We start from the raw sequence: 26,047 nt of genomic DNA, 5'->3' as shown, positions 1-26,047 counted from the left end.
GCCAGCCATGGCAGCATGCCAGGGGCGCCTCCCGCGCCGCTGCCACCACGCCTACGATCCACACGCGCCTGCTTCTGCTCCTCCGTCTCCTGCCCCTCCCCATCATCCGCTGCGCCCGGCACTCGCTCCTTGAGCATCTGCATCAGCTGCTCCTGGGTGGGCTCCTCCCCGCCCTTGCCGGCAGGCTTCAGCGGCACCTCCTGCACCACGAGGGGCCCCGCGGGTGCCTTGCCGGCAGCACCTCCCTTGGGCTTGTCTGCGTCGCTGCCATGCGCCGTGCCAGTGCCCGCCATGCTGCTATAATAGTCGTAGCCGGCTCCATAGTAGGCGGCAGCTGAGTAGGCGTCGTAGCCTGCGGGGGGGCAAGCAGCGGGCATGCGGGGGGGGGCCGCGGGAGCGCGGTGTCAGGAGCCCCGCCGGGCAGCAGGCCTGGATCTGCTACAGAGCGCCCACCTGGTGCACTTAGCCTCTACCCTGCCACCAGGGGTGCGAAAAGCGAGCTACGCGCTGCCGGTAGCGGCCATGAACGCTCACACGCCCAAGCACACGTGCGGCTGGGCATGCAGTCACCAGCGCGGTGAGCTGGGCTTTGCCGGGTGCTGTGCAGCAGCAGCTCAACAGCATGGTCTCAGTGATCTTGCTCAGGCATGCAGTGCAGGGAGGGAGGGTGGTGCACACACCTGGGTATCCGTAGCCGTAGGCGCCGTAGCCCGAATATGCGCCATAGGCTCCATAGTATGCGGCGGCGGCGGCGGCACCATAAGGGTCGGCGGCGCCATAATACGACGCGGCATAGGCAGCGGGGTCGTAGCCGGCGGCCGCATAATACTCTGCTGCCTGCTGCTGCGCGGCGTCCTGGCCCGCTGCAGCGGCAGCGGCACCAGCGCCATCTGCTGCTGCCGCCGCATCCCCCTGGGCAGCCGCCGTGCCCTCCTGCTGCGCCGAAGCGTCCTGCCCCGCTGCCCCAGCCTGGTCAGCGGGCACAGAGGTTGGGTCACCGCTGGCGACGGATGCTGTGCCCCCCGCATCAGTGGCTGCCCGGTCAGCCTGGCCTGCTGCAGCCGAGGCGGCATCGCCAGCTGCGGCCGGCACAGGTGCGGGCCCTGCAGCGCCGCCGGCCCCGCCTGGCCATCCTCCTGCTACGCCCTGGCCATTCATCGCCGCATCTCCATCATCCCAGGCTTGCATGGGCTGCTGCCGGTTGAGGTACTCATGAGCTGCTGCTGTTACTGCTGGGTCGGCCGGCTGCAACGGGTCGTAGGGCGGCGGCGCCTCCGGAGCCTGCGGGTCAGCGGCTGCGGGGGTGGTGGCCTGCTCCGGCGCCTCGGCCTGCTGGTTCACCTCGATTTCCGCTGCAGAGCCAGGCTGCCAGAGGGCCATCGGCTCCTGCTCTTCCTCGCCCGGCTGGGGCTGCCCTCCGCCCGCCGCAGCATCGGACACCAGCTGCAGCGCCGCCTGCTTGGCTGCTAGCAGCGGGTCGGCCGGGTCAGAGACCGCCTGATGCGGGGCGATGGCCACCTCTTCCCCTGCTGCTGCTACTGCAGCTGAGGGCGCCTCCTCCTCGGCCTCCATGTCAAAGACAAGCACCTGGAGGAGTACACAGCGCAGGGCCGGTTGCAACGAGAGCAGGGCATCGAAGGCGGGCTGGAAGAAGGCAGGCTGATACAGTAGCTTACCTTCGAGCTGTGCCTGATTGCTGTGGGCGGTTCTGGGTTGCACCTGCGCGTGTTGCGGCACCCTGCACGCCGATCGGAGAGATGGCCGACACATGTCCCACCTCTGCCACAACCGTGCGCTGCATTATATTTGACCTCGATGGTAGGCCTGCTGCTTCTTCCTGGCGTTTGGCAGTGTTAGTGCCTGGCCCCGCCCAATCCTCCGCCGCCGCCGCCGCCGCAGCCGTCGACTCCACCCGCCTCTCCATGCCCGCAGGCACGGTGCTGGACACGGAGACGCTGGTGCTGGAGGTGGTGAAAGTGGTGGTGGAAAGCCACGGCAAATCGCTGACCACCGCGGCTGCGACGCAGGCGCTGGGCATGCGGCCACTTGACGCCTGGGCTGCAGGTGAGTGCTGTTGTGTCGAGCTGCCGTCATGATGTATACCCTGACTGGCACCTTGCTCCATGCACGATGCAGTGGCTCGCACGTTGGGCATTGACAAGTCGGCAGAGGAGCTGTTTGCCCAGTCGGAACCCCTGCTGCGTGACAGGTGCTGGCCAGCATGCCGAAGAACACCAAAGCAGCCGCACAGCAAACTGAGCACCAGCCGCTCAAATTGGTGGAAGCACGCCCCCGCCTCACCCGTACCCTGCACTGTCCCTGCCTGATCCCGCAGGTGGCACGAGGCGCCGCTGCTGCCGGGCGTGGCGCGGCTGGTGGCCCACCTCAAGCTGCACGGCGTGCCGCTGGCGCTGGCCACCTCCACCTCACGCGCCACCCTGGACCGCAAGCTGAGCAGCAAGGACGACATGCGGCAGGCGTTTGCGCAGGCGTGCTGCGGGGATGAGGTGGCGCAGGGCAAGCCCGCCCCAGACTGCTTCCTGCAGCTGGCGCAGCGGCTGGGCCTGGCGCCGGGCGAGTGCCTGGTAATCGAGGATGCGCCCGCGGGCGTGCAGGCTGCTGCGGCGGCGGGCATGCGCGTGGTGGTGGTGCCCAGCCTGGTGCTGCAGGGCGGCAAGCCCTCTGAGCTCTACACGGCGCCAGCACCCTCTGCCGCCGCGGGCTGTGTATCGCTGCTGCCCTCGCTGCTGGACTTCCGCCCGGAGCATTATGGCTTGCCTCCCTTCACAGGTGGGTGGGGCCCAGCCGGCAAGCGGGCGGCTGTTTGCAGTGTGCATGCCCCAGTGCCCCGAGCCTGTTGGTGGCATGTTTTGCTGCAGACTACATTGGAGAAACAATACCGATGCACCCCGTGGTGCGCATCAAGGGGACGGTTGTCAAGGGTTTTGGACGAGGCTCCAAGCAGCTGGGCATCCCCACCGCAAACGTGGACCCCGACAGCCTGCGCACCGTGCTGGCAGAGGCGGTCACAGGTTGGGCCGGCCGAATGCGGTGTTGCACCTGGGCTGTGCAGCGCCTGATCTGTCACACACAATGCCATTCGTGCAGGAATTTTTGCGGGCTGGGCGGCAGTTGGGCACTCGCCCAAGCTGTACAAGACGGCCTGCAGCATAGGCTTCAATCCAGTGTTTGGCAACCAGGTCGGGAGGCTGCACCAGGCTGGGCACAGCTTGTCAATGAGCTGCCTCATTGCAAGCTTCCCCCCCTCACACACTTGCAGAGCAAGACATGCGAGCCTTGGTTGTTGCATGACTTTGGCGGCGAAGACTTCTGTGGCTCCGAGATTCGGCTGATCATCTGTGCCTACATCCGGCCAGAGGCGAGTGCACCCATGCACCCAACAAGCCGCTCATTGCCACGTTGGTACACATCTGGGCCTGCAATGAGCTAGCAAAGAGCTAGCGAAGTGTGTGCTTTGCAGGCCAACTTTCCCAGCCTCCAGGCCCTGATCGATCGCATTCACAAGGATGCAGCAGTGACGGAAGAGGCCCTTGAGGGTGACATGTACCAGCATTACAAGCTCGATCCATTCCTGGCTCCGCAGCCCGACGGCTGCGGTTGATCAAAGGGAGGCGGCATGATGTGCCGGCTTTGCCAGCTGGCCAGCGTGGCTATTGCAATGGGCTTACACCTCAAAAACAGGCAACACAGGCAACACAGAAGGGAAATGCAGACAAGAGAGCAACATACGACGATGCGGGGAACAGCATGGACGGAGAGCGGGGGAGGGCCCCTCTACATGCCTTGCCTGTCAACGGCCGAGTAGCGCCTGCCGGCGCCCGCCCCAGCGCGCTGCGGCATCGCCTCCCCACTCACATCCATGCCGTAGCCGGCAGGGTAAGCTGCCTGGGCTGGGTGCAGCGAGCCCATGGAGCCATCCTCTGGCGCAGAGATGGTGAGGGGGCGTTTGACGGGCTGCGGTGGCAGCGGGGCGGCCGGCATGGTGGCGGGCTCCATGGGCTGGTAGGCGGGCTGGTAGGTGGGCATGGCTGGCACTTGCATGCCTGCACAGCGCGGGGGCAGGGCAGCAGGAGTGGTGAGGAGCGAGCTGGCAGGAAGCTGGCTGGGCACAGGGCAGCATGAACGGTGGCGCAAGAACGAAAGTAGGCGTCTGCGCCCTCATGCGGTCTTAAGACAAACAGACTGGCACACGGTGAAGGCCGCCAGCTGCCTGCCGCCTCACCAGGGGCTGTTGAGTAGGGCACCGCGACGTAGGCGTAGCCCGGCTGCATGCCGGGGCCCGTGGCGTACTGCATGGGCTGCTGTACCGCCACGTACTGCATGGCCTGCTGCAGCTGCTGCTGCTGCTGCATGGGCTGCTGCTGCATTGGCTGCTGCTGCAGCTGCTGGTGCTGTAGCTGCTGGTGCTGCAGCGGCGCCTGCATCTGGTGCTGCTGCAGCTGCTGGTGCATGAGCGTGGGCGCAAAGCCGCCGCCCATGGCAATCTGCTGCAACGCCGCCGCCGACTGCTGCGCGCCCATCTGGGCCGCGGCCACCGCCGGTGCGGGCTGCTGCTGCTGCTGCATGTGCTGTGCATGCTGCTGCTGCTGAAGGATGGTCTGCTCCACCGACTCGGGCACATGATAGATGGGCGCAGCCATGACGGGGGCAGCAGGCGCAGCCACAGCGGGCGCGGCACTGGCTGCCACGGCGGCATAGGCAGGCGCGGGCGCGGCAGCGGGCGCCACAACGACAGCCGCCTGCGGCGGCGCCGCGGGCGTGCGCTCCGCAGGCGCCGCCTGGCCAGGCTGGAAGTGCTGAGCCTCCACATTCAGCTGCTTGCCGCGGCGCCGCCGGCCGCCGCCGGGCGACTTGGCGCCGGCGGCGGAGGCGGCCACCACCTGCCCACCCTGCACGTGCAGCACCTTGGGAGCGGCTGAGCCAGCGCCGCGCCCAGCGCCACGCCCCGCGCCGCGGCCTGCGCCCCTGCCGTTGGCCGCGGCACCAGCCTGCGCTCCGCGGCCGGGCTTGTACTGGCCCTGCGCGCTGCCGGGCTGCTTGTGCTCAAAGCCGGGCGGCGGGAAGTCTTCCTCGTTGTCCCCCACAAACCCGCCGCTGGCCCTGCACCACAGTGCCAGCAGCAGGGGTGCACAAAGGGTGCATGTCGGCCAGCAGTGCAGCCACTAGACAAGCATGCACAGCCAGTGGGGTGCGGAGGTGCAGGCAGGGGCAGAGAAGGCACGGGCACAACAGGCTGCAGGGCCGGAGGGTCACCTGGAGGCCGGGCGGCGTGCCACTGCTGGCGGCGCTGTGTTGGCGGCTGGCGGCGCTCCAAAGCCGCCGTAGCCGTCGTCATCATTGTACTGCACAGGTTCCCGGCCGCCACGCGCGCCGCGCCCGCCCCTGCCCGACGCGGGGCCCCGGCCCTCGCCGCGCCCGCCGCCGCGCCCGCCCCTCCCGCGTCCCTGTCCGCCCACGCTCATGCGGCCAAAGGTCTGCGGCAGGGCGGCACGCCACCAACCCATGAGCTGCGACATCAGGGCGCATGCCGGGCAGGGGAGGCTGCGCAGCGCACAACCCCTTTGTTGACCGAGATGCGACCAGGCGCTCTGTGCAGGAGCCCACTGCATGCTGGCTGCCTGCGCCCCACCTCGGCGATGTCGACCTGCGGCTCCTCGCCGCGCTCCAGCGCCTCAAACGCGTCGTGCCCCCACCGCTCCTTACTGGATGCATCCCACAGCTTGCCTCGCTCCCTGCAGGGCAGCCGGGGGGACCGACAGGGTCGGGGCCAGCAAGGGCAGGCAGCACCGCCAGCACAGCTGCCGGTGGCAGTCGGCCGAGCGTCTCCTCCACCCAGCGCGGCACGGCGCCACCCAAGCCTCACTTCTGGCGCTCATCCAGCTCGGCGTCGGGCTCGGCGCTGCGCATGCCGCCGCCGCCCTCGCCCTCGCCCTCCCCCGGGTCGAAGCGGTCGTCATGCAGCCAGAAGTCGCCGCTCTGGGGCACCTCAAATGGCTCCAGCCGCTTGCGCTGCACAGCCGGGCAGGGGTGGAAGGGCAGGGAGAGGGTGAGGGAATGGCTGCGATGCGCCAGCTGGACCTTGCACATGCAGCAGCCTGTGGCCTGCAGCGGTATGCCTGCCATGACTAATGCCTGGCAGCAGTGGCGCCCAGGCCGCTGCGGCCGCTGTCTCATGGGCGAGCTGGGAGCACTGCTCCCAGTCACCACGCCTGCACGCTTCGCACCTGCACCTTGGGCTCCGGCACCGCCTCTTGTTCGCCCTTGGCGCTGCCTGCCTCGCCGCCCCCCTGCACAGCAATAGCGAGGTCTCACAGCAGGCCAGAGAACAGCTGCGCAACACCCTCGCAACGAGGCGGGTTGGCAGGGGCGGGAGCGGGCTGGCGGTGGTCTCCTCTGTTGCCTGCACGCTTACCTCTTCTTCCTCCTCCACCGTCTTTCCGGCAGCTACAGCCTCGCCCTCGACTACAGCCTCCTCCTCCTCCTCCTCCTCGCTCTCCTCATCGCCCGAGTCGCTGAACTCACCCTCCACCTCCTCCACCTCCTCCTCCGATAGCTCCTCGTCGCTGGCGGCGTCGCGTTTCTGCATCTGGGCCCCGCTGATCTGCACGGGCAGCACAGAACACAACTTTTGCCGATGGCAAGTCCCATCAGGGCCTACTCCCATTGTTTGCACTGCCCACAGGCGCCGATCGCCCAACTCAGGGCGCCGTGGGTGCTTGGGCGAACCTGTCGGCTGTGTGGAGGCGGGTGTAGGGTGTAGGACGCGAGAACCCCTGCCTCCTTGCACTTTGCAAGCCACGATCGTTCTGCTGGAAGTGATGGAACCGAACGGTGCGGCCGAAAAGCCCTCTTGAAGCCCCGCAGCACGCCACAGCAGGGTGGCCCATGCGCTAGCTGCAGGTGTGCCTGGATCGCCTGATCGCCGGAGTCTGCAGAGACTTTGACACAGCCAGCCCGGGTTGCGCTGCCCACTGCCACTGCCGCGCCCCGCCTAACCCGAGGGGGGCGACCGGCTCTGCAGGCAGCGCCTGGATTGAGGCCTTGCCCGCTGCCTGCCGCCATGGCACTCCGGCAGCTGGCCCAGCGCTTAGGCCTTGCCCGGGGAGCCGGCCTCCTGCGTCCGTTTAGCACGGCACCGAGCGTTTATGACAAGAGTGAGTGGAGGGGGAGGTCTCGACAGGCCCTGCCGATGCTTAGCCGATTAGACCGACGCCACCGCCCGCCCTCCGACCCAGCATACCGCCCGCTTGCTTTTGGACTGCAGTGGTGCAGCTGACGATTGTGGATTACAGCGGCAGGCGGCATGTGGTGCGGGGCCTGGAAGGGCAGAGTGTGGTAGACGTGATCGAAGGCCACATGGATTCGTTGGGGGAAGAGGGTACGCATCAGCTGCCTGCTCGCTCAGCCCATCCGCGCACCGTCAACAGAGGGGCGTGTTGCGATTGATGGGAACCTGGCCTCCTGCTGCTGCAGCGCTGTGCCTCTCGCCAGAGGGGCGGGACACGCGTGAGACCCACATCAAGCTGCCCAACGAGCTGCTGGCTGCCTTCCCGCCACACACCGGCGACGATGCGCGCTTCCTGGCAGAAATTGCAGAGCCCAAGGCGGTGGATGCACAGTGAGTGTTCAGCTCATGCACAGTGATTTTTCAGCCTGGGGATGGAGAGGCCAAGACCGGGGCTCACAGCAGCCTGGTGTCCCACTTCCTCTTTCCTCCCGCTGCCTGCCTGCAGCTCGCGCCTGGGCAGCAAGGTGACGCTGAGCAAAGAGCTGGACGGCACAGTGCTGGCTTTGGCGCAAGTGTACCCCTGGAAGTCGCTCTGAGCCCCTGCGCCGAGTGCCTGGGTCAGCATGGCCGACGCGCCTGGAGCAACCAGGGGACCCCCATCGTGCGCAGCAACCACAGCACGCTGATGCGTGCATTTTTGCTGTGCTGCGAGTTTGAGCTGCTGATTTCTTACATTGGGCAACACGCACAATGAGAGAGCATCCTCAGCCGCCATGCGTGCACATCAGCTTCGTGACAGGGCTGGTGGCAGCAGGAGGAACCGGCCGATGCTCACTGTGTGCAGGCTGATTTGGCCGCCGCTGGCGTGCCTGCCGCCCCCACACCGCTTAGGTCGAGCACACTCACATAATTCCCACCCAAGTTGCCAAGGAAGAGCTTGCCGTCGTGCTCCGTGACGGAGCTGACGCTTGCCACGTGGCTGCCATCAGGATCCATCAAAACTTGCAGCACCTCGCCCTCGGGTGACACCTGCATGGCATGGGGCATGCTGCCCTCAACTGTGTGGGAAGGCCTCCTCAGCCAGGGACACCCTGGACAAAGACAAAGAGGACGGCAGGCACTCGGTCAAGCAGCGGGGATGGTTTTACCTTGGCTACACATCCCCACTGAGGTTTGTGGGGCAGCATCCACTCAGGCAGGTTTGCAATAATGCTCAGCAGCCAAGGCTTGGAAAGCACTTTGTGCACCTGCACTTGCAGAAAATCAGCTGTAGCCGTGCCAGCCATGGATCTGGCGCTGCATTGCCCGCATCTGTTTGCCTCATTCCACAGCTCATCTCTGCAGCATACTGCTCCTGGCCACTGCTCACTAGGGGTAGGTCGGGCAGGACGAGGCACAGCCAGAAGTTCTTGCCATCACTGGACCGCACAATGTTGTCGGGCCAGCCAGGCAGCCGGTCGATCAGGGTGTCCATCGTGCCCGCCTGCAGATGCATGAACAAGCCGGTTGGAGCGCATCAGGAGAGCTGCAAGGTCAGCCACACTGTGACACTCCAAGCCCACAAGCCGCCGGCACCTTGGGTCCCTTGAGCCAGTACCGCCGCGCCCGCATGGAGCAGGTCTCCACCACAGCCACAAACGACTCGTCGGGCGACAGCGCCACGCCGTTGGCGTACCACAGGCCGTGTGCCAGCACGCTGGTGGAGGCTGTGGCTGGGTCGTAGCAGAGCAGGCGCCCCATGGGGGCCCCGTGCCACATGGTCAGCATGTAGCTTCGCATCGTGTCGAACCTGGAGCACTCCAGGGGCACGGGAACATTCCGGAGAGAGGTGCAGCAGCAGAAATTGCTAACAAAAGGCTGCATGGACAGCCCAGAGTGTCCAGCCTAGGTGCGCTGCCACTCACCAGGGGCGTGGTACTGCCTCATTGAGGGCTGGAGGGATGATGGAGCTGTCTGAAAAGAAGATCTTTCCATCTGCTGCTGTGTCTAAGTCATTTGCGTACGAAATGGGACGCCCATCGACAAAGTTGCTCAGAGAGCGCAGCTGCCACTTGCCGCCGCTGGGCAAACGCTCCAGCATCATGAGGCCCTGCAAGCCAGCAGGGTGCATGCTGTGGGTGCACATGCCAGCTTCAAACCCCCAGTGGAGCTTGCTCGCTCCGCCGCAACGCATGTAACCATCCATAACCCTGTCACCTTGAGCGAGTCGCAGAAGATGAGGTCGCCTTTATGGTTATGGTGGAATCCCAGCGGCCGCCCCGGCCCGACGTATGCCAGTAGCTCGTCGTCCAGGCGGTAGTCGTCGCCTTCGGCGCTGGCCGTGCGCACGCAGCCCCACTTGTCCATCATCCACAGCTGTCCGTCTGGGGCTACCGCCACCGACTCTGCGGGGTGGCCATACCGCAGGCAGCATTGGTTGGTGGTACTCGCTTCCCCGCAATTTTCGTGTTCATGCATGCAAAAACTTTTTGTCATACCTGACCCCACAATTTCGCCCTGGAACAAACGACGTGCTTGCCGCAACAGAGAATTGGGCGCCCATACTCCCTCCCTTGGGCACGGCTTCGGCAGCCGGTCGGCCGGGATGGGCACGGGGGAGAGGTTGTGCGCAGGGAATGGCAGCGGCATGGCTGCCGCGGCGTGCTGGTGTTTGTGGATGGTAGATTAACCTCTTTTCCTGCAGCATCACAGCTGGGCTCTAGCATTCACTTGCTCTTATGGGTGGTTAAGACGGACAGACAGCAGGTACCGTTGACAGGCGGCGAAGGGAAAGGTGGCCAGGCGCCTCTGCAGGCCGCCCAGCTCCCACTGCGGGCCTGTGTAGCCCCACAATCGACCTGCAGGGTGCGCCAAGCCTCTCACCTGGAGGCAAAGGCGTTTGCGTCCGGGCCCAAAGGCTACTTGCAGCCTTTATTTAGGGTGGACTGGGAAGGGTATTGTGCGATCAATTGCTGTGGCCTAGAGCCAGGTAGGCCTCCTAGAGCAAATGATCGACACTGTCTGGCAGAGCTGATGAGGCAAAACTTATGATAGCTGGTCGCCATCAATCCATCATTTCATTGATTTTGTTGTGGGCTGCAGTTATTCGCAGCAGAGGAGTGGAGCAGCTGTGCAGCAAGTCTTGTCATCACAATACTCGTTGGGAATGGAGGCTGCGGCGTCCAGCTGCAGCGTAACAGCGCCTCTGGCCGCCATCACTCTGGTGATCACATTCGCGCTGAACGTTTTGGACAGGCTGGTGAAACGATGGAAGGTGGGCGCTGCTACAGTGCACTGTGTTGCTCCTCCGCCCTCCCACACACTCATGGAGGGCCCAGCGTGCAATGACACAGGTCCCCGACACGCGGCGGCAGCAGTTTGAGCTGCAGCAGGAGGTGGCTCACCTGCAGCGGCAGGCCGCGGCGCTCAACCACCCCGACACATTTGCCCAGGTTTGCGAGGAACTGCAGAGCCAAGGCTGCTGCTGGGAATCAGGGCCGCTATTTGTGGAACCACGTGTTTGCCCGTGGGATTGATAGGCGGGCTGAAGCCGACACCCTGATGCGCCTCTTGCGACCGCAGAGTGCCAAGGCGGAGCGCAAGGCAATAGCGCTAGAAAAGGAGCTGGCCAAGCTTCGGCAGCAGCAGGTGCGAGGCAGCAGGTGCAATGGTGGACCGTCTCGCAAGATGCGCGTTGGGCCGCAACAAGGAACAGAGGTGCAGATGCCAGTCTCGCTGCTGGCTGTGCCAGCAGCTCACCCGCCCCCAAGCATCGCGTGCTGTGCAGGCCGAAGCTGGGGCGCAACGGCTGCTGCGGGTGCCCCAGATACTGCGCATCCTGCTGCTCCTGTGGCTGGCCTATCAGTCGGGTAGGTGCTGCTGCAACTAGTTTGGTGTGGCATGATGGGGAATGACGACCCAGCGTGAGGGACGTGTGTGATTTGCGGTGCCTCCTCCCCTTCTGCCCTGCCGTGCAGCCAAGGTGCCCGTCGTGGGCATTCTGCAGCCTGAAACTGTGTGGCCGTTGGGGCGCTGGCTCAGCCTGGGTACAGGTGGGTTGCTGCCGCAAGCTTGCCCCTGTGCCAAGCGCTGTGGTGCCGGCATGCTGAATGCGGCAGCAGGGCTTGTCAGGGTAACAGTTCCACTGTACCAATTGCCCTGGCTCATGTCGTGCAACCGCTGCAGGCAAAGCTGGTGCACCAGGCGCAGTAGGCCTGCTGGCATGGGCGATGCTGTGCCAGCGCGTGTCATTGGCCATCCTGGGTCGGAACTGATGCCTGGCCCCTCCTCTGCCAGCCAGGACAACTGTGTCGTAGTGAAGAGGAAGAGAGATTGCAAAGAATGCACCTGAGTGGTGAAACTTGAAACACATGAAATGGAACAGGGAAAACAGGGAAACAGAACAGAGCGCTGAGCAGGAACAGGCGCAGGCAAATGCAGCCCAAGATTGCGGCAGTCCGCTGCCTTGTCTGCCAAGCGCTGCGTCATGCCTCCAGCAGCCCCTCGTCGATCCAGCACTCTATCAAAAACTCCACCATCTCCTGCAACACATACCCTCGTTGTCAGCAACCAATTAATTTATATAAGTCAAACCTCGACACCCCCTTTTGCTCTTAGCGCCCAGCGCACCTTGAGGGGTACAGGTTCATCGAACCGACGGCTGCCGCCCAGCACCTCTTCGTACCCAGCGTTCAAAGGGATCACTGGCAGCCTGGCCTGCTTCGGCTCGGTCTCGCCGTTGGTGCGCTTGCGTGTCTTGCGCGTCCACTGCCTCCGCTGGGCAGCCCACCCTTCAGGCCCACAAAGGGGCTGCGCCGCCGAGGTCGAGGGGACGTCCGCTAGCTGAGACACTGCTGCTGCTGCCAATGCTGTTGGAGCGGCTGCTGCTGGTGGGTGTGCTGTGGCACAACTTCCCCCCGCCGCTGGTAGTGGCGCCGCTGGTAGTGGTGCCGCCGCCGCCGCCGCTTGCGATGCCGCCGCCTCTTCTGCTTGCTGCGGTGTTGGTGCAGCTGCAGGCAACTGCATGGTGCATTGCTGTCGTGCTTCTAGGTCCAGCCCAGAGGTCATGGTCTTGAGTTCTCCAAAACCGGATCACTCTGGAGGGCGGCGAGGGCTGGGGCGGATGTTGGCAAGGTTTGTCTGGACGTGCGCAATATAGCGCATAGAGCTCGACTGCTGATCCATTCCCCGGTTCGGTGTGCAACTTGTATTGCTGAAGTGCGCCTGACTTGCTTCACAACCCGCTCTGCGAGCAGGCTAGTGTGGGTCCCGATCCATCTGCATATCTACCCACTTGATCTGCTCTTTGCCACAGTGTGCGATCGCGCTGGGCTGGCTGGGCCGGCCGGCAGCGAAACCGTCAGTTGCGGTGGTGCAAGCAGCCGTTTCAGCAGCAGCAGCCGCGCCTGGGGCGCGACAGCGACTCTGGCCCATGCACGGCCGTTTCGGCAGGGCTCTAGTATGATTTAAAAGCCGTACTAGCGCCGACTCCGGGCACTGTCAGATCAGAGAGGGAGGGTGTAGCCTCGGCCCCGCAGCCCTGCAGGGGCGGGGTTCCAGCAGCAGCGGCAGCCGGCACACACTTGCCGCCAGCGCCCGGCGGTTTCGGTGTATGAGCGCCCCCAAGCGTCTGCGGCCCCTGCTCCTGCCTCTCAAGCGCTGCTGGGCGCACGCTGCTAACATGGACGTCACGCAGCTGGATGTCTTTAGGTTCTGCCGCTTCCTACGTCATGTCGGGAAGGTGGGCAGCGCAGGCGACCGGGAGCGGGTCCATAGAACATGAGCAGGTGACCACGCAACGTGTTGCCTCCATCCGCGCCCGCAGATCATGGTTGTGTTTGTGCTGGCGCTGGTGCTCGCCATCTACTACTCGACCATGAAGCAGTGGGTACAGCTGCTGGCACCAGGGGCCAGTGCCTGCCCTGGCGCTGCTGCAGCACAGCCGCAGCGCACGATGGCTGCGACCTCCAGCTCGTGACCCGCCTACATCCCACACTATCTGCCTTTGCAGCGGCATAGTGCCAGGCATGCATTCTAGCAGCGCAGGAATAGCGGCGGCAGCGACGCTGGGCGCTGCGCTGTACACGGGGCTGGTGGTGCTGGTGCTGTGGAGCTACCTGGCCTGCTTCCTCACCCAGCCTGGCCACGTGCCGCCCAGCTGGCACCCCTTCCAGGATGCCGAGGCAAGCGACGGCGCTTGTGCCTGGTTTGCCTGCTTGCTTTCTGGGTCTGGTGCTGCCTTGATGCAAAGTCAGGATGGCTGCAGCGGCAGCGACTGCGTCGCATGAGGCTGGCTGGCACATGCAGGCCGCCGCCGCCGAGCTGGAGGCCTGGGAGCAGCTGGCATACGAGCAGCAGCAGCGGCGGCAGCACCAGTGGGAGGGCGAGATGGGGCGCGTCGCCGTCAACCGCCCGCGCTACTGCCGCAAGTGCAAGGCCTGGAAGCCGCCCCGCGCGCACCACGACAGCATGACGGGGCGCTGTGTGCTGCGCATGGACCACTACTGCATGTGAGCAGAGGCGCGGTGGCTGCGGGCAGGCCAGCCATACCTCCTTGCCTCCTTGCCTGCACCCCGGGTCGCCTGCTCGCCTGCCCGCTCTTCACGCCTCCCACTCTCTGCGTGCAGCTGGGTGCTCAACTGCGTGGGCCTGCTCAACTACAAGTTCTTTGCCCTCTTCCTATTCTACGCCTGCCTGGCGTGCACAGCCAGGTGTGACCACCTGCATGTCACCCTGCCACACACCTGCATGCTGGTACTGCAGCCGCTGTCCTTCGGAGCGGTCGCATCCTGCCCTGCGGAACGTTGCCCGCTTCTGGCATGCTCCCCTTCCAACACACTCTGCCTGCCCCCTGGCCCCTTGCTGCTGCAGCGCTGCCCTGCTCATCAAGCCCTGCATGGATGCCTTTGGCACGTCCAGCCCCACAGTTGGCGGCCTGATCTTGACTTTCATCACCTTTGTGTTCAGCGTGGCATTCAGGTAGGGTGGCGGGCAGCCGGCTGGCCGGCAGGATGCGGCTCCGCCCAGCAGCAGTGCTTCAAGTCTGGCATTCGACTTCCTCTTCCCTCGACGCGGCCTGTTATGCAGCCTGGCGCTCATGGGGTTTGTGTTCATGCACGGCCGCCTGTGCGCACGCAATATGACCACAATAGAGGCGTACGAGAAGCGGCCAGTCAAGTGAGCCTTTGCCAGCTGGGGCGTTGCTTCGGCGTGGCAGTGCTGCTGCCTGCGCGCCTGCCAGGGGCTGCCCTGCCAGCCTGGTGTCCTGACATGCCTGCCTGTTGCCATGCTGCCACCATCAGCCCGTGGCCCTACGACCATGGCACGCTACAAAACTTCCAGGAAGTGTTTGGGCGCGACCGCCGCTACTGGCTGCTGCCGATGCACACGCCGAACTATGCGCGCAGGTGCGAGCAGCCGTGCATGTGCAGCCTGGTTTTGAGCAGCTGGACATGTACCTTGCACTTGGAATCGAGCCCTGGGCGCTGTTCTGAGTGTGTGGTTCTGCCTGCCTGCAGCATGCTGGACGATGCGCTTCGAGTGCCGCCACCCCCCGAAGAGCTGCTGGGGATCCGCGATACCGTCTAGCATTCTAGCATGCACAGCCCTGTAATCACAAGCACTACTCCATGGCCCTGCATGCGCCAGGCCGCAAAAGCCGGTGACAGAGGAGGAGGCACCTGCTGCGGCGGCAATACCAATGCAGTACATCACAGGAATGGCGCTGCCTCATTCTGAGGCCTACAGCACTGCTTCAAGGCTCCTCAGCATTTGTCTGCCGACCCGCGGATTTCACCCCAGAGCTCTACATCGATCGCTGCTCGGCGTTTCGACAGACCTGTAGGCGTTGCACGCCTTTGGAAGGCGACTGCAATCAAACCTGGCGTATCGACATCCATAGAGAAAGGCGGCGCCACGCAGCAGGCAGTTTAACGCCCTCTCTACCTCCCGCCGCCACTTGCGGCATGGAAACCCTACCGGATGCGCTGATCCTCAGCATTTTTGAATGTCTGGATGCTGCCACGCTGCTCAACCGCGTCGTGATTGTGAGCAAGAGATTTTGCAGCATCGTGGAAACATCACAGTCGCTATGGCTGTCACGGCTACCGATGCTGGCTGCCTCGATGCGCGCCGACTCCGGCGGCATCCCGCCGCTGCGCCTGCCCAAGCTCTACTGCGAGCTGTACAACACCAACCTGCTCCTAAACCCCTGGCTGTCGCTGGAGGAGCAGCTGGCTGCACGGCGCAGCGACGGCGGCGACGTGCCCGGCCGTGGCAAAGTGCCGTGGCTGGCGCTGGGGGGCGGCCACCACTGGGCCTGGGGGGAACCGGCGGCCGAGGGCCTGACCACTGTGCCGTGCGCCGACCCACCCATGCCGCCGCCTCCCCATCCCCCCCTCCCGCAGCAGGTGGGCTGTCTTGCGTTGTTGCAGGCTGTCTTGCCGCTAGTGAATTGAAGTTTGGCAGGCTTGCTGTCCCATGCGCCCGCACGCCCGCACGCCCTGTGCCTCTGCAGGGCGGCGGCCCCTCCTGGCGCCCCGCAGGCGCTGTGGCCTCCAGCTACGGCTGGGCCCACAGCTGGCCGACGCTGATGCAGGAGATTGATCTTGTGGCGGAGCTGGAGCGCCGCGGCGTGACCAGGGCCGCAGCCTGCGCCTTCTTGGACAGGGGGCCCGGTCTGGCGCTTGAGGTGTGTGGGTGGCAGCAGCCACAGGGACTTGAGCCGGCCACCCCGCCGTCTGTTGTCACCGCCTATGTGTGCCTGTATGCCCCGCAGGTGTACACGGCAGCCAGGTTTGACTGCGGGGGGGAGTATGAAGTCGGGCTGGCGCTGGACGGCAGGAGCGACCCGGTGCCGGTGGACGTGCTGGCACGTGAGCCCTCCGTCCCCGCCCCCGCGAATGTTTGCACCACATTGAGTGCCCCGTGCCGCCTTCCGGGGGCGAGGCGTGCTTGGTTCACACCCAGGTGCCAGCTCCTGCCCCACCCTCCTGCCCGCAGAGGTGTACTGGATGGCGGGCTGCGCCGCCGTGTCCACCACCAGGCAGATGGCAGCAGAGCCGCAGCGTTGGAGGCGCCAGGTGCTGCGCCTGGAGGCGTACCAGGCGGGAGTGCGGCGGGCCGTGGTGCTGCTGCGAGCAAGAGGCCAGCTCTTCTGGAGCGGCCATTACGGCGCCAAGCTGAGCGCTCCGGCCCTGCGCTTCGTGGCGCCGCCGTGACAGCCTCCAGTGTTGAAGGCACCTGTTATAGGGGGAGTTGCACCCTGACAAGCATGTGCATGAAATTGCAAATTTGGGGGGACTAATCAGGTTTAATGGGGGAGAAAAGTCGTAATCGTCAGGAAGGCAGAGGCATTCAGGGGGATTCTTAAATCGAGGGGCAAAGGGCATGCAGGGAAGGGGGCATGCAAGGCTGAATTCCGGGGTTGCTGGTGCGGTACCGATAGGGTGGGCGACGCTTCAGGGGCTGGTGTTGCCGTTGGCAGAGGCCTGGGCCTGCGTCTCGGCCAGCCTGTCGATGCAGGGCTTGGGGTCGCACTGCTGCGGCAGCAGCTTCTGGAGGTCTTCCTCTGATGAGGTGCCGCCGGCCAGCAGCACGGAGCAGAGCTTGTCGCAGTCGGGCTGGGGCTCCTGTGCCTCCTGCTCCTCCTCCTGCTGTACCTCCTCCTCCTCCTTGACCTCCTCCTCCGACTGTGTCCCTGTCTCAGCCTCCCTCTCCGCCTCCACCTCCCGCTCCTCCTCCTGCTTGACCTGCTGAGAGGAGGTGGCGTCCATTGAGCTCGTGGCGCTGGACTTGGCCTGGCTGGACGACGTGCCGGCGGGCTGGGAGGGCTGCTGGGCCCCACGGCCGTTGCTGGCGCTGGCCTGCTGTGGGGCCGCCAGCTGGAGCGGCTTCAAGGGCTGCCCAGGGGGCGACACCACAGTCGCCTCGGACTCAGCATCAGCCTCCGCGCGCGCAGCAGAGCCGCCCTGCTGGCGGGGCGCCTCCTTGGATGGCTGCTGGAAGACCTCAGAGGCAGCCTGGGCATCCGCAGCCGCCTTGGCGGAGGAGCCGCCCTGCCCGTTGGACTGAGCGGATGCGGCAGCCTCCGCCTCCGCCTGTGCCGAGCTGCGCCCGGCCTTCACGCGGCTGGCGGCGTTTGCAGCGGCATACGCCGCGGCAGAGCCACCGGAGCTGGCTGCCTTTGCCGCCGCCGAGGCGGCAGCACTTGCCTCTGCAGACACAGGCGCGCCTTGCACGCCGGCTGCCGCAGCGGCACTGGCGGCCGCCCGGGCCGCGGCCTGAGCCTGGGCACTCGCCGAGGCAGCAGCGCGTGCGGAGGCCGCAGCCTGCAGCGGGAGCAGCGAGCCGGGATGGGTTTAGGTGTGTCGGCAGGCCGGGCCTTGCAAGGCGGACCCTGGAGCGGTCGCAGCATCAAGCGCCCTTACCTGCTGGGGTGTGACGGGCAGGCCCGCCTTGCCACAGATGATGATGACCCTCGGCTGGATGTTGCACTGCACCAGGCACAGTGGGAACGGTAGTGCCGATGCACAGCGGCCCCCCTGCCAAGCCAAGAGTTGGCCGTCGAGCCACCTGGGCAAACACACAGGTCTTGCCTACCTTGGCCAGGGCGGTGACCACCGGCACGCCACAGGTGTAGGAGACTAGGATGGGAGCGATGTAGACGCAGGAGATGGGGAAGAGGCAGGCAGGCAGCTTGATGTTGGCGGCGGCGACAGCCTGCAGGGGGTGGCGGCGGGGGCGGCAGGTCTCGGGCATGGCATGCCCACGCAGCACAGGCACGCCTCGAGGGGCGGCGCTGGGCGCAGCAGGCCCACCACAGCGATGGCTTCCAGGAACTTGCGGGCGTCCCTGGAGCCCAGCTCAGACAGCGCCTGCAGCAGGGCGGAGGGCAGCATGGCCACTTGGGCATCAGGTTTGAGGGACCAGGGTGTTGTGTTCCAGGGCGCCTGGCGCCAGCTGGTGCACTCTGCCCCAGACAACGTGCCAAACCTGCGCAAGGGCGATCGCAGGGCTGTCGCAGCCGCAGGTCTCCACCGCTTCCGCCAGCGCCAGCACGGTGGCGACAGCAAACTTGGACGCCTCGCAGCTTTGCTGGCAGGTGGCGGCATCGTACGCCAGCGCATCACTGCAGCAGTGGGCAGGAGGGGAGGGCTGGTGAGGGTAGAGGGGTTTGGCAGCAGCGCCAGCGGGCTCAGAGGCGGTGTGCGGTCAGCCCAGCCTGCAGTGTGGGCGGGCAGCTGCCGCTCACGTGAAGGCCACGGCCAGTGCAGCTCCTGTGTTGACGGGGTACAGGCACAGGGCATCCGCCAGGGCCTGCAGGGACGAGGGCAGGGGGTGGGGGTTGAGGGCACAGCTGGGCCGCCAGTAACAGGCCTTCAGAGTGCTCCCCTTGCGCCCCCCCCCCCCCCCCCCCCCCCCACACACACACACACACGACCCTCCTCACCAGAGTCCAAGCCTCCGCCAGCTTGCCGGTGTCCACAGAGGGGATGGTGAAGGCATGCGCAACCGCGGCGGCGGTGGCCACAGCATCGGCGTAGCCCCTTGAGAGAGCCTGGACGGCAGCCTGGGCGGCGGCCGAAGCGCCTTGCGCGGCAGAGGCGCGCGCAAAGGCGTCCGCTGCCGCGCGAGTCTGGCTGCCCAGGGATGACGCCGTGGCGGCAGCCTGGGCGGCAGCAGAGGCCGACTTGCCGGTGGCCTCCGCCGCAGCAGAGGCCAGCGCTGAAGCTGCAGACACACAGGTGGCACACCAGGGTTGCGTCGTTGTGAGATGGAAGGAACTGCGAGCGCATGGGCGGGCCTTCCTTCACCTGAGCCTCCTGCAGCACGAGCGCTGGCGTCGGCACTTGCAGAGGCGGAGCTGTCCGCCAGAAGCATCCTCACGGGATGGCCTGCACAAGCAGGCAGGCGTGTGCGTGTCATTCAAACCGCGGCAGCTGCCTGCAGCTGCAGGCTCCGGCAGGCCGTGTGGCGTGGTGCCAGGCGGGCGGCGGGATGCTCCCTCGGCGCGGCGCCTGCGTTCCCACACCCTGTGGCTGGCCTGTCTTGGGTCTGGAGGCTGCAGGCGCACCCTGGGAGGAGGCTGTGGCGCTGAGCAGCAGCAGCAGTCCGAGGGAGAGGGCGGCTGCGTGCCCCATGGTGCTTGGACGTGCTTGGGAGGGCTTGGAGTGTGATAGGAGGGCAGGGAGGTGGAGAAATGTGGAACACGTCTGGCGTTTTCTGGGCTGAGGAGATGACTTCTCTGAGCTTCTTCTACAACCAATCAATCTTCGGAGGTCCAATGAGGGGATTTCACTACAAACTGAATGCAACCTGGTGCGTCCCTCCAATGGCGGCAGCGCCTGGTTGCACGTTCCGGCAGCTACCAGCAGCTGCCACACCTGCTGGCACCAGCACCTGCGCCGCTGGTGCACCACCTGTTTCATGTTTAATGGATATCAACCCCTTCATAACACACATCACACATCACGGGGTGCCCTGGCTGCTGCTGGTCATCCGCCGCATCGTCCCGGACAGCTTGCGCGTGAGGGTGCCGCCGCCGCCCGTGCCGCCGGCACTGGCCGGGCTCCGGCTGGGGGAGCGGCCCAGCATACCAGGCGCTCCTGCCTCTGCCCTCTCAAACAGCTCGTTCACCAGGCTGGCCACATCGGCCGGGCTGTGGCGCTCGTACTTGGAGTGGTTGTCTGCGGGAGCCGGGCGGGCACGCATCGAGAGGTGGGAGCGGGGGCAGGTGTGGTGGAGAAAGCAGGCGTTCCAGGCGCTGCCGGCCAGCCAGCAAGCCAGCCAGCCACCTACCCGTGTATGGCGCCTGCCTGTACTTGGACCAGAAGGCCTCGTACAGCGGCAGCAGCCTGTCAGACAGCGCATCCTTGAGCGCAAAGCGCAGCGCGGCGTCGGGCACCGCCCAGCTCTGCACCCCGCCAGGGGCAAGAAGGGCAGCAAGCGCGGCCACGCCTGGCTTCAGCAGGCAGAGGGGAGGGATGGGGCGCTCGCCTGCCGCTGCGCAGCACATGGCGGGCCCCACCCATTGCCGCTCGCCTCCGGCCCCGCCCCGCCCACCTGCTGCCCCTGCGCCTCGGCCAGCATCTTGTTCACCGCGCTCCACTTGTCCTTGACCGCCTGCCGCGCCGCCTTGTCCCCCGCCAGCCCCCCGGGCACCCCCTGCCGCGCGTCCTGGCGCAGCAGCGACAGCAGGCCTCCCCAAGCCAGCTCCACGTACTGCTGCTGGCACTCCTCGATCTTGGGCTGCGCACAGGGAGGGGTGCGGGGTGGCAGTCGGGGAAACACCTGCGCATGCCGCGCCCAGGTGAGCCTCGCATTGCGGGGGCGTGCCGGGATGCCAGCTCACGGCTGCCTGCCAGCCCCTCAGCCCCGCCTGCCAGCCGCCAGCCCCACCTTGTGCTGCTCCGCCCAGCCCTCCCCCACCGCCTTGAGCTCCCGGCTGGTCTCGCAGGCGTGCACGACGTGCGCCAGGTTGTTCATTTGGAACAGGGCTGCCAGGGCGCGGCTCTTGAAGGTCAGCCTTGCCTTGGCCTCCAGCGCTGCACACGCACACTCACACACGCATGCATGGCCGTGCACATGGGTGTGTGTGCTGGGGCGGCAGGGGGGAACCGGCAGGGCGCTCCCGCCCACCCGCTGCTGCCTGCCACCAAGCCAGGCGCAGCACCGGCTGGCCCAGCCCACCTGCCAGGAGCGTGTCAAAGAGGTGCGCCGCCGCCGCGCCCATCCTCTCCAGCAGCCGCGCCTCCACCGCCAGGCCGGCGGCGCCTGCATGCGGCGCCGGGCCGGCCGCGTCCCCAAACAGCACCGGCAGCGCCGACTGGTAGGCCAGGATGCGGCGCAGCAGGGAGACGGCGCTGGCGCACAGCGGGTGCACGGTGCCGTCGGCGGGCACGCCGCGCGCAGCGTCGCGAGCCACGCTCTCCTGCAGCTCCGCAAAGCAGGCGCGCACCTCGGCGCCCAGCCGCGCCCGCAGCTGCGGGAGGGAGGGCGGGAGGGGGGGAGGGGTGAGGCAGGCGGCCGGCGCTGGCTGGGCAGTCGCTTCAGTGGGGAACAGCGCAGGGCAGGGCAGGGCAGGGCAGGGCAGCAGCTGCACCCCTGCACCGCCTACCTGGCCCAGCTGTCCCACCACCGGCGGCGGCTCGGCCCCCGCCGCCGCCGAGGCACGGTCGAGGCGCGAGGCGCCCGCCGCCAGCGCCGCCCGCAGCGGCGGCAGGCACCCCTCTGCCGCGTCGTGCATGTCCAGCACCCCAAACAGCTTCTCGGGCACGCGCCGCGCCGCCAGCACCACGTCGGCAGCTTCCAGCAGCGAGGCGGCGCCGCCGGCGGCCACCTGCATGCAAGGCAGGCAGGCAGGCGGGGTTCAGAGCAGGAGAAGGCTGGGGACGCAAGCAGCGGGCAGTCGCTCTGAGCGACGACCAGAGCCGCCAAGCCATGCATGCTGGCCGCCTCGGCGGGGCCGCACCTGCGACAGCACCGCCGCCTGCTCGGAGGGCGGGAAGACTGCGGCACACAGGCGCGCCTCCTCCTGCGCCAGGCGCACATACAGGCGCAGCGCCGCCACCCACCTGCGCCCAAATGCAGCAGTGGAGCCAGCATGGGGGCCAGCACGCGGCCAGGCCTGCTGCCGTCCCCACCCGCCAGCTGGAAGCCGCCCCGTGCGGGCAGCAGGCCAGGCCTCACCCCGGGATCCTCCCCTCCATCTGCTGCCAGCTCAGCCGCGACAGCTCCTCCCTGCTGCCGCCAAAGGGAGCCAGGAAGCCCTCCATGCCGCCCTGCAGCACGCCCCGCCGCGAGTCGGCATACGCCTTGATGGCGGCACGGCTGCTGCCGCGCAGCATCGCCCCCGCCAGCGCCTTGAGCTTGCCCAGCACCGGCTCCGGCAGCAGGCCCAGGGCGGCGCCCGGCGCAGGTGAGGGGTCGGGCGTCGCCGCCTGCGCCGCCTGCGCCGCTCTGCGGCCGCCGCCGCCCTCGGCGGCCGCGCCAGCCCGCAGGCGCGCCAGCAGCGCAGGCGGCACGCTCTGGTGCTTCTGCAGCAGCGCCGAGAACTCGCGGCTGCAGGCCGCCAGCGCGCCGTCGCGCAGGGCGACTGTGTGGGCCAGGGCGTCATCCGCCGCCGCCATGCTGCGGTGGGCCTGCAGGAAGGCGATGGCGGCCTCCAGGCGGTCCAGGGCAGCCAGGAAGCCCTCCAGGTGTGCCCGAGGCCCCGCCTGGATCACGCCTTGCATCTGCGAGCGGGCACCGTGGGAGGGAAAGCGGTGAGTGGCGGAAGGATGTGCGCACTGGGCGGCAGTTGCGGCACGCTGCGTGGTGCCGGCTGCCCACCTTGCGGCTTGCATCCAGGTGCTCCAGAACCTGCACCTCAGGAAGCACAGCAGCCCACAGGTCAAACGGCTTCTGGGGTTGAGAGGTGCTGTACCCTTGCGGCGTGCATGGCCCGTGCAGTGCAGGCACACAGCTGACAGCAGCGGGTGACAGCGACAACGCGGCGCACTCGCCTCCTCGCTGCGCTGCTTGGCGGCGAAGATGTTTTCCTTGGCACGCGCCAGTGCCAGCGTCTTGCTCGTCATGGGCGCCGCCTGGCGGCCCAGCTCCCCGAGCTGCCAGCTGGCCAGGTCCAGCAGCGAGGCCGCCTCCTTGGTGCTGGCGTCCAGCAGGGCCAGGTCTGCCCTCAGGGCCACAGCGGCCTCCGCCACGCTGGTCCCCATGGTGGCTGGAGTCTCGGTTGTTGCGTGGGTTGTGTGGCGGCGGACGGTGGCGGTGGCGGGAGGTGGGCCGTGAGGGCAGCGGAGATGTTGCGGGGCGTGGTTATGGCTCGAGGAAGGACTCTGATAGCTCCAGAAGAGTCTGCCAGCGAGTTCTGGGCATGTCAACACTTCGGGCGATCGGATCAGTGGTGGACCTGCGCCTTTGGTTGGAACGCCTGGTGCAGGTAATCACGGAGCGCTCGACAAGGAGAGCCCCCAGCAGCTTGCAGATACACTACAGCATAAGGCCACCCAGCACCGCCCACGCTGGCGTCACGCTGCCGGCAGCGGGCCTGCCGACATTGCTATGCAAGTACATGCCGACCTGAGCAGCAGCTATGGTTGCAAAGCTACGGCAGTGATTACACTGTTGTGCGCCTTCAGGGCATGACAGCAATGAGGGAGGAGAGCGAGGGAAAAGAGCTTACAGAGGCCTGGCGGCTCCTGGGAGCCACCGCGGCAGCGTCATTGGTGGCAGTGCAAGACATTTAACGCCGCTTCTGCCCAGGGCGAGTACACGTCCGCCAGCAAATAATGCGGGGCCGGCGGGTGGCACTAGGGTGCCATGTCACTTGGGGGCCGCCGCCTGCTGCGCCGGCTCCTCGTCAAGGTTGCGGCAGTAGGGGCCCGGGGGTTCGCCTGCATGCACGATGCACAGCAACCAGGGTCCTGAGTGCACGACACGAACGCCCACCCGCATGCCCATACATGTGCATACGCTGCCAGCTGGACAGCCTCCAAGCAGCCAGGTGCAGGCCGGCCTCACCCATCAGCGTCATCTGCTCCGGCGCTGGCTTGCTGGGCACCCACTTGTCGCCCACCACCGCGCCCGCGGGCTCAGCCTTGCTGCGGTGCTGGGAGCCAACCTGCAGCACGGCATGGGCACACGCGGCGCCGCCTCAGTGCTGGCTCCACGGCATCCCCGCTTGTTGTGCACCGCCACAAACGGCCTGTCCACGGCCAGACGCACACAGCCCGCACCGCTCCTCCCCTTGCCGGCGCATTCGCCACCCGCCCCGCCTCTCCCGCCTGGCCCCCACCTTTGGCTTGCCCCCCTTCTTCAGCGTGTCGATGATGGCCAGCGTGTCAGCGGGGGTCAGGTCCTCGTAGTAGTTGTACGAGAAGCCCTCCACGCCCTTGGTGTAGTCGGCCACCGCAATCATGGGCGCGTTGACGCACGCGCCCATGCACTCCATCTCGCCCAGCGTGAACATGCCGTCCTGCGTGGCGGGCAGGGGAGCAGGGGCAGGGGCGGGTGGGTGGGGGTGGGGGGCTCAGCACACATGTGCGGCTGCAGCTGAGCTCTGGCTGAGCTCTGGGAGTGCCTCTCCAGCCATGAACCCGAGCGTGGGCCGCCGTCCATCCCCGCAGCCTCACCGGCGTGGTCTGGCCGTAGTCGATGCCCAGGTGCTCCTTGAGCGCCTTGTAGATGCCCTTGGCGCCCTGCAGCATGCAGGGCGTGGTGCCGCACACCATGACGTGGTACTTGCCCATCTTGCTGCGGTTGAACATCGTGTAGAAGGTGGCCACCTGCGGCGGCGGCGGCGGCAGGCGGGATTCAGAGGTGTGGGGGCGGGGGTGTGGCATCTCTCGGTGCACCTCTCAGTGAACACAGTGCGGATGAGGGCAACAACAACACACCGCAAAACCAAGGTGTTGTCTGCATCCCCGCTGGCAGTACGGCTCAAGTGGCGGCTCCCTGGCCGTTGTCCATATCGGCGGCGCATGCCCGCACACCACCACCGCGCCACCCCAGGTGCCGGCCCGTGCCCACCTCGTACACCCGGATCTCGGGCATGTCCAGCACCTTGGCCACGCGGTTCATGGCCGCCAGGCTCAGCCACCCGTCGTTCTGCTGCTGCGCCAGGTCCAGCAGCGGGATGACGGCAGAGGCCTTGTAGTTGGTCGGGTAGCGAGAGATGATCTCGGCGGCCTGCGGCGAGGAGGGCTGGCTGGCAGGGTTGGGGGGTGGCATACATGGTGCCCCATGCAGCAGCACCGAAGCATGCGCTGGGAACAAGCACCCCCACTGTTGCAGTCGTGCAGAACAAGCGAAACTCAGGCGAGGCGTAGAGGCAAGCGCCACCCCACCGACCTTCTCGTAGTTGGCGTCTGTGAAGTCAAACTCGGTGTCCCAGTTGTTGTGTGCCTCGTGGCGGTGCTGCGGCCCATCGGGTGGGAAGGTGGCAGTGCGATTGGTGCCCAGCCAGGCTGCGCATGGCACTCATGCAGTTCCTGCAACGGCCCTCCCATCCATTTGGTGCACAGCAAGACCAGCGGGCACCGACAGGCCCCCGCCATGCCCTCTACTCACCGTGTTGAAGATGTCGTGGCTGTTGGTAGCAAACCACCGTCGGCTGCCTGCGCATGCCACCGCCTGCGTAGCCTGCAGCAGCAGTGGTTTGCAGGAAAAGCAGCGGCGGCGGTGGTGGCAGGAAGAGCGGGCAGGGTTGGCGGCGTGAGGGCAGGCTGCGGGGCGGCGGCCTCCCCACAGCCCAGGTCAGGCACCCACCTGCACTGCTGCTGGCGTTGTGGCAGCTTGCTGGCCGAGCAGCGCAGAGTAGCGCAGCAGCAACCCAGCCGCGCTCCGCATATCGAGCTACCAGGGCAGCACTGATCGACAGATGGCAAGGCGGCGGGGCTGGGTGAGGTCTGTGAAGGGTTGGCCTCCCAGCACTGAAGTGGAGAATTGCCGAGCCGCTCTGCCAGCCCGGGTTTGCCTGCCGCTCTGTGAGGCGTCTGATTACTCTGTCGGCCTGAAAACTGTGGCGATGGGAGGTCGGCATGAGCCCTCCACCCGCATGGCCGCCCAAGAAAGCTCCCGCTGCGACAAAGAACTGAAAGAGTTCTCCCTTCCCGTGTTCCTGCAGGTTGACCTCAGACCTTGCCGCTGGCTCCACGCGCTCAGGGCGGCTCCCCTCCCCTGCGCCCCAGCAGCACGAGCGGCCCCTTGCAGCCCACCGTTCGGGCAGTAGCGGTGTGTCGCGGTAGCGCCAGCGCCCAGCCAGCACCGGCGCGGCTCCAAACTGCGACTTGGCCCTCGAATCCGCTTCCTCCAGCTCGAACT

General features: G+C 66.6%; 10 protein-coding genes across 10 annotated transcripts; 5 read left to right on the top strand and 5 right to left on the bottom strand.

The window, feature by feature from the left end:
• The first annotated feature begins 1,699 nt into the window (after positions 1-1,699).
• Positions 1,700-3,861, top strand: CHLNCDRAFT_30316 (hypothetical protein). Its single transcript, XM_005849705.1, has 8 exons — positions 1,700-1,818; positions 1,933-2,064; positions 2,137-2,209; positions 2,336-2,790; positions 2,880-3,032; positions 3,109-3,200; positions 3,281-3,379; positions 3,482-3,861. The coding sequence occupies exons 1-8, from the start codon at positions 1,758-1,760 to the stop codon at positions 3,620-3,622; spliced, it is 1,206 nt and encodes a 401-aa protein (XP_005849767.1). The 5' UTR covers positions 1,700-1,757; the 3' UTR covers positions 3,623-3,861.
• CHLNCDRAFT_142815 (hypothetical protein) lies at positions 3,796-6,607 on the bottom strand (the record flags this gene model as incomplete). The annotated part of the gene is made up of 7 exons (XM_005849435.1): positions 3,796-4,064; positions 4,244-5,121; positions 5,275-5,495; positions 5,651-5,753; positions 5,885-6,030; positions 6,246-6,308; positions 6,434-6,607. 7 exons carry the CDS (start codon positions 6,605-6,607, stop codon positions 3,796-3,798), a joined length of 1,854 nt encoding a protein of 617 aa, XP_005849497.1.
• Positions 6,608-7,081: 474 nt separating this feature from the next.
• CHLNCDRAFT_142814 (hypothetical protein) lies at positions 7,082-7,845 on the top strand (the record flags this gene model as incomplete). Its single annotated transcript, XM_005849704.1, has 4 exons — positions 7,082-7,175; positions 7,286-7,399; positions 7,495-7,639; positions 7,755-7,845. 4 exons carry the CDS (start codon positions 7,082-7,084, stop codon positions 7,843-7,845), a joined length of 444 nt encoding a protein of 147 aa, XP_005849766.1.
• A 235-nt stretch (positions 7,846-8,080) lies between these two features.
• CHLNCDRAFT_20987 (hypothetical protein) lies at positions 8,081-9,595 on the bottom strand (the record flags this gene model as incomplete). Its single annotated transcript, XM_005849434.1, has 6 exons — positions 8,081-8,278; positions 8,398-8,496; positions 8,619-8,732; positions 8,825-9,020; positions 9,154-9,338; positions 9,446-9,595. 6 exons carry the CDS (start codon positions 9,593-9,595, stop codon positions 8,081-8,083), a joined length of 942 nt encoding a protein of 313 aa, XP_005849496.1.
• A 977-nt stretch (positions 9,596-10,572) lies between these two features.
• CHLNCDRAFT_142812 (hypothetical protein) lies at positions 10,573-11,440 on the top strand (the record flags this gene model as incomplete). The annotated part of the gene is made up of 5 exons (XM_005849703.1): positions 10,573-10,680; positions 10,811-10,876; positions 11,016-11,097; positions 11,206-11,243; positions 11,414-11,440. 5 exons carry the CDS (start codon positions 10,573-10,575, stop codon positions 11,438-11,440), a joined length of 321 nt encoding a protein of 106 aa, XP_005849765.1.
• Positions 11,441-12,908: 1,468 nt separating this feature from the next.
• On the top strand, positions 12,909-14,815 carry CHLNCDRAFT_142811 (hypothetical protein; the record flags this gene model as incomplete). Its single annotated transcript, XM_005849702.1, has 9 exons — positions 12,909-12,968; positions 13,053-13,111; positions 13,239-13,374; positions 13,535-13,737; positions 13,855-13,938; positions 14,099-14,206; positions 14,315-14,404; positions 14,530-14,634; positions 14,746-14,815. 9 exons carry the CDS (start codon positions 12,909-12,911, stop codon positions 14,813-14,815), a joined length of 915 nt encoding a protein of 304 aa, XP_005849764.1.
• Positions 14,816-15,351: 536 nt separating this feature from the next.
• Positions 15,352-16,446, top strand: CHLNCDRAFT_142810 (hypothetical protein; the record flags this gene model as incomplete). Its single annotated transcript, XM_005849701.1, has 4 exons — positions 15,352-15,579; positions 15,744-15,917; positions 16,005-16,101; positions 16,229-16,446. The coding sequence occupies 4 exons, from the start codon at positions 15,352-15,354 to the stop codon at positions 16,444-16,446; spliced, it is 717 nt and encodes a 238-aa protein (XP_005849763.1).
• A 240-nt stretch (positions 16,447-16,686) lies between these two features.
• CHLNCDRAFT_50912 (hypothetical protein) lies at positions 16,687-19,368 on the bottom strand (the record flags this gene model as incomplete). Its single annotated transcript, XM_005849433.1, has 9 exons — positions 16,687-17,556; positions 17,656-17,721; positions 17,828-17,947; positions 18,046-18,102; positions 18,221-18,356; positions 18,480-18,544; positions 18,678-18,958; positions 19,042-19,122; positions 19,302-19,368. The coding sequence occupies 9 exons, from the start codon at positions 19,366-19,368 to the stop codon at positions 16,687-16,689; spliced, it is 1,743 nt and encodes a 580-aa protein (XP_005849495.1).
• A 328-nt stretch (positions 19,369-19,696) lies between these two features.
• CHLNCDRAFT_50911 (hypothetical protein) lies at positions 19,697-22,941 on the bottom strand (the record flags this gene model as incomplete). The annotated part of the gene is made up of 10 exons (XM_005849432.1): positions 19,697-19,914; positions 20,027-20,141; positions 20,291-20,476; positions 20,627-20,772; positions 20,918-21,209; positions 21,345-21,566; positions 21,699-21,801; positions 21,917-22,461; positions 22,559-22,653; positions 22,728-22,941. The coding sequence occupies 10 exons, from the start codon at positions 22,939-22,941 to the stop codon at positions 19,697-19,699; spliced, it is 2,136 nt and encodes a 711-aa protein (XP_005849494.1).
• Positions 22,942-23,330: 389 nt separating this feature from the next.
• CHLNCDRAFT_34626 (hypothetical protein) lies at positions 23,331-25,729 on the bottom strand. The gene is made up of 8 exons (XM_005849431.1): positions 25,493-25,729; positions 25,295-25,366; positions 25,076-25,141; positions 24,755-24,913; positions 24,358-24,510; positions 24,021-24,200; positions 23,747-23,846; positions 23,331-23,619 (listed from the first exon to the last, which is right to left on the bottom strand). Exons 1-8 carry the CDS (start codon positions 25,571-25,573, stop codon positions 23,549-23,551), a joined length of 882 nt encoding a protein of 293 aa, XP_005849493.1. The 5' UTR covers positions 25,574-25,729; the 3' UTR covers positions 23,331-23,548.
• Between the last annotated feature and the right edge of the window lie 318 nt (positions 25,730-26,047).

This window comes from Chlorella variabilis, assembly GCF_000147415.1.
Source record: "Chlorella variabilis unplaced genomic scaffold CHLNCscaffold_5, whole genome shotgun sequence".
NCBI lineage: Eukaryota > Viridiplantae > Chlorophyta > Trebouxiophyceae > Chlorellales > Chlorellaceae > Chlorella > Chlorella variabilis.
The sequence above is the reverse complement of the archived record's forward strand: the minus strand, read 5'-3'. Positions and strand labels throughout refer to the sequence as shown.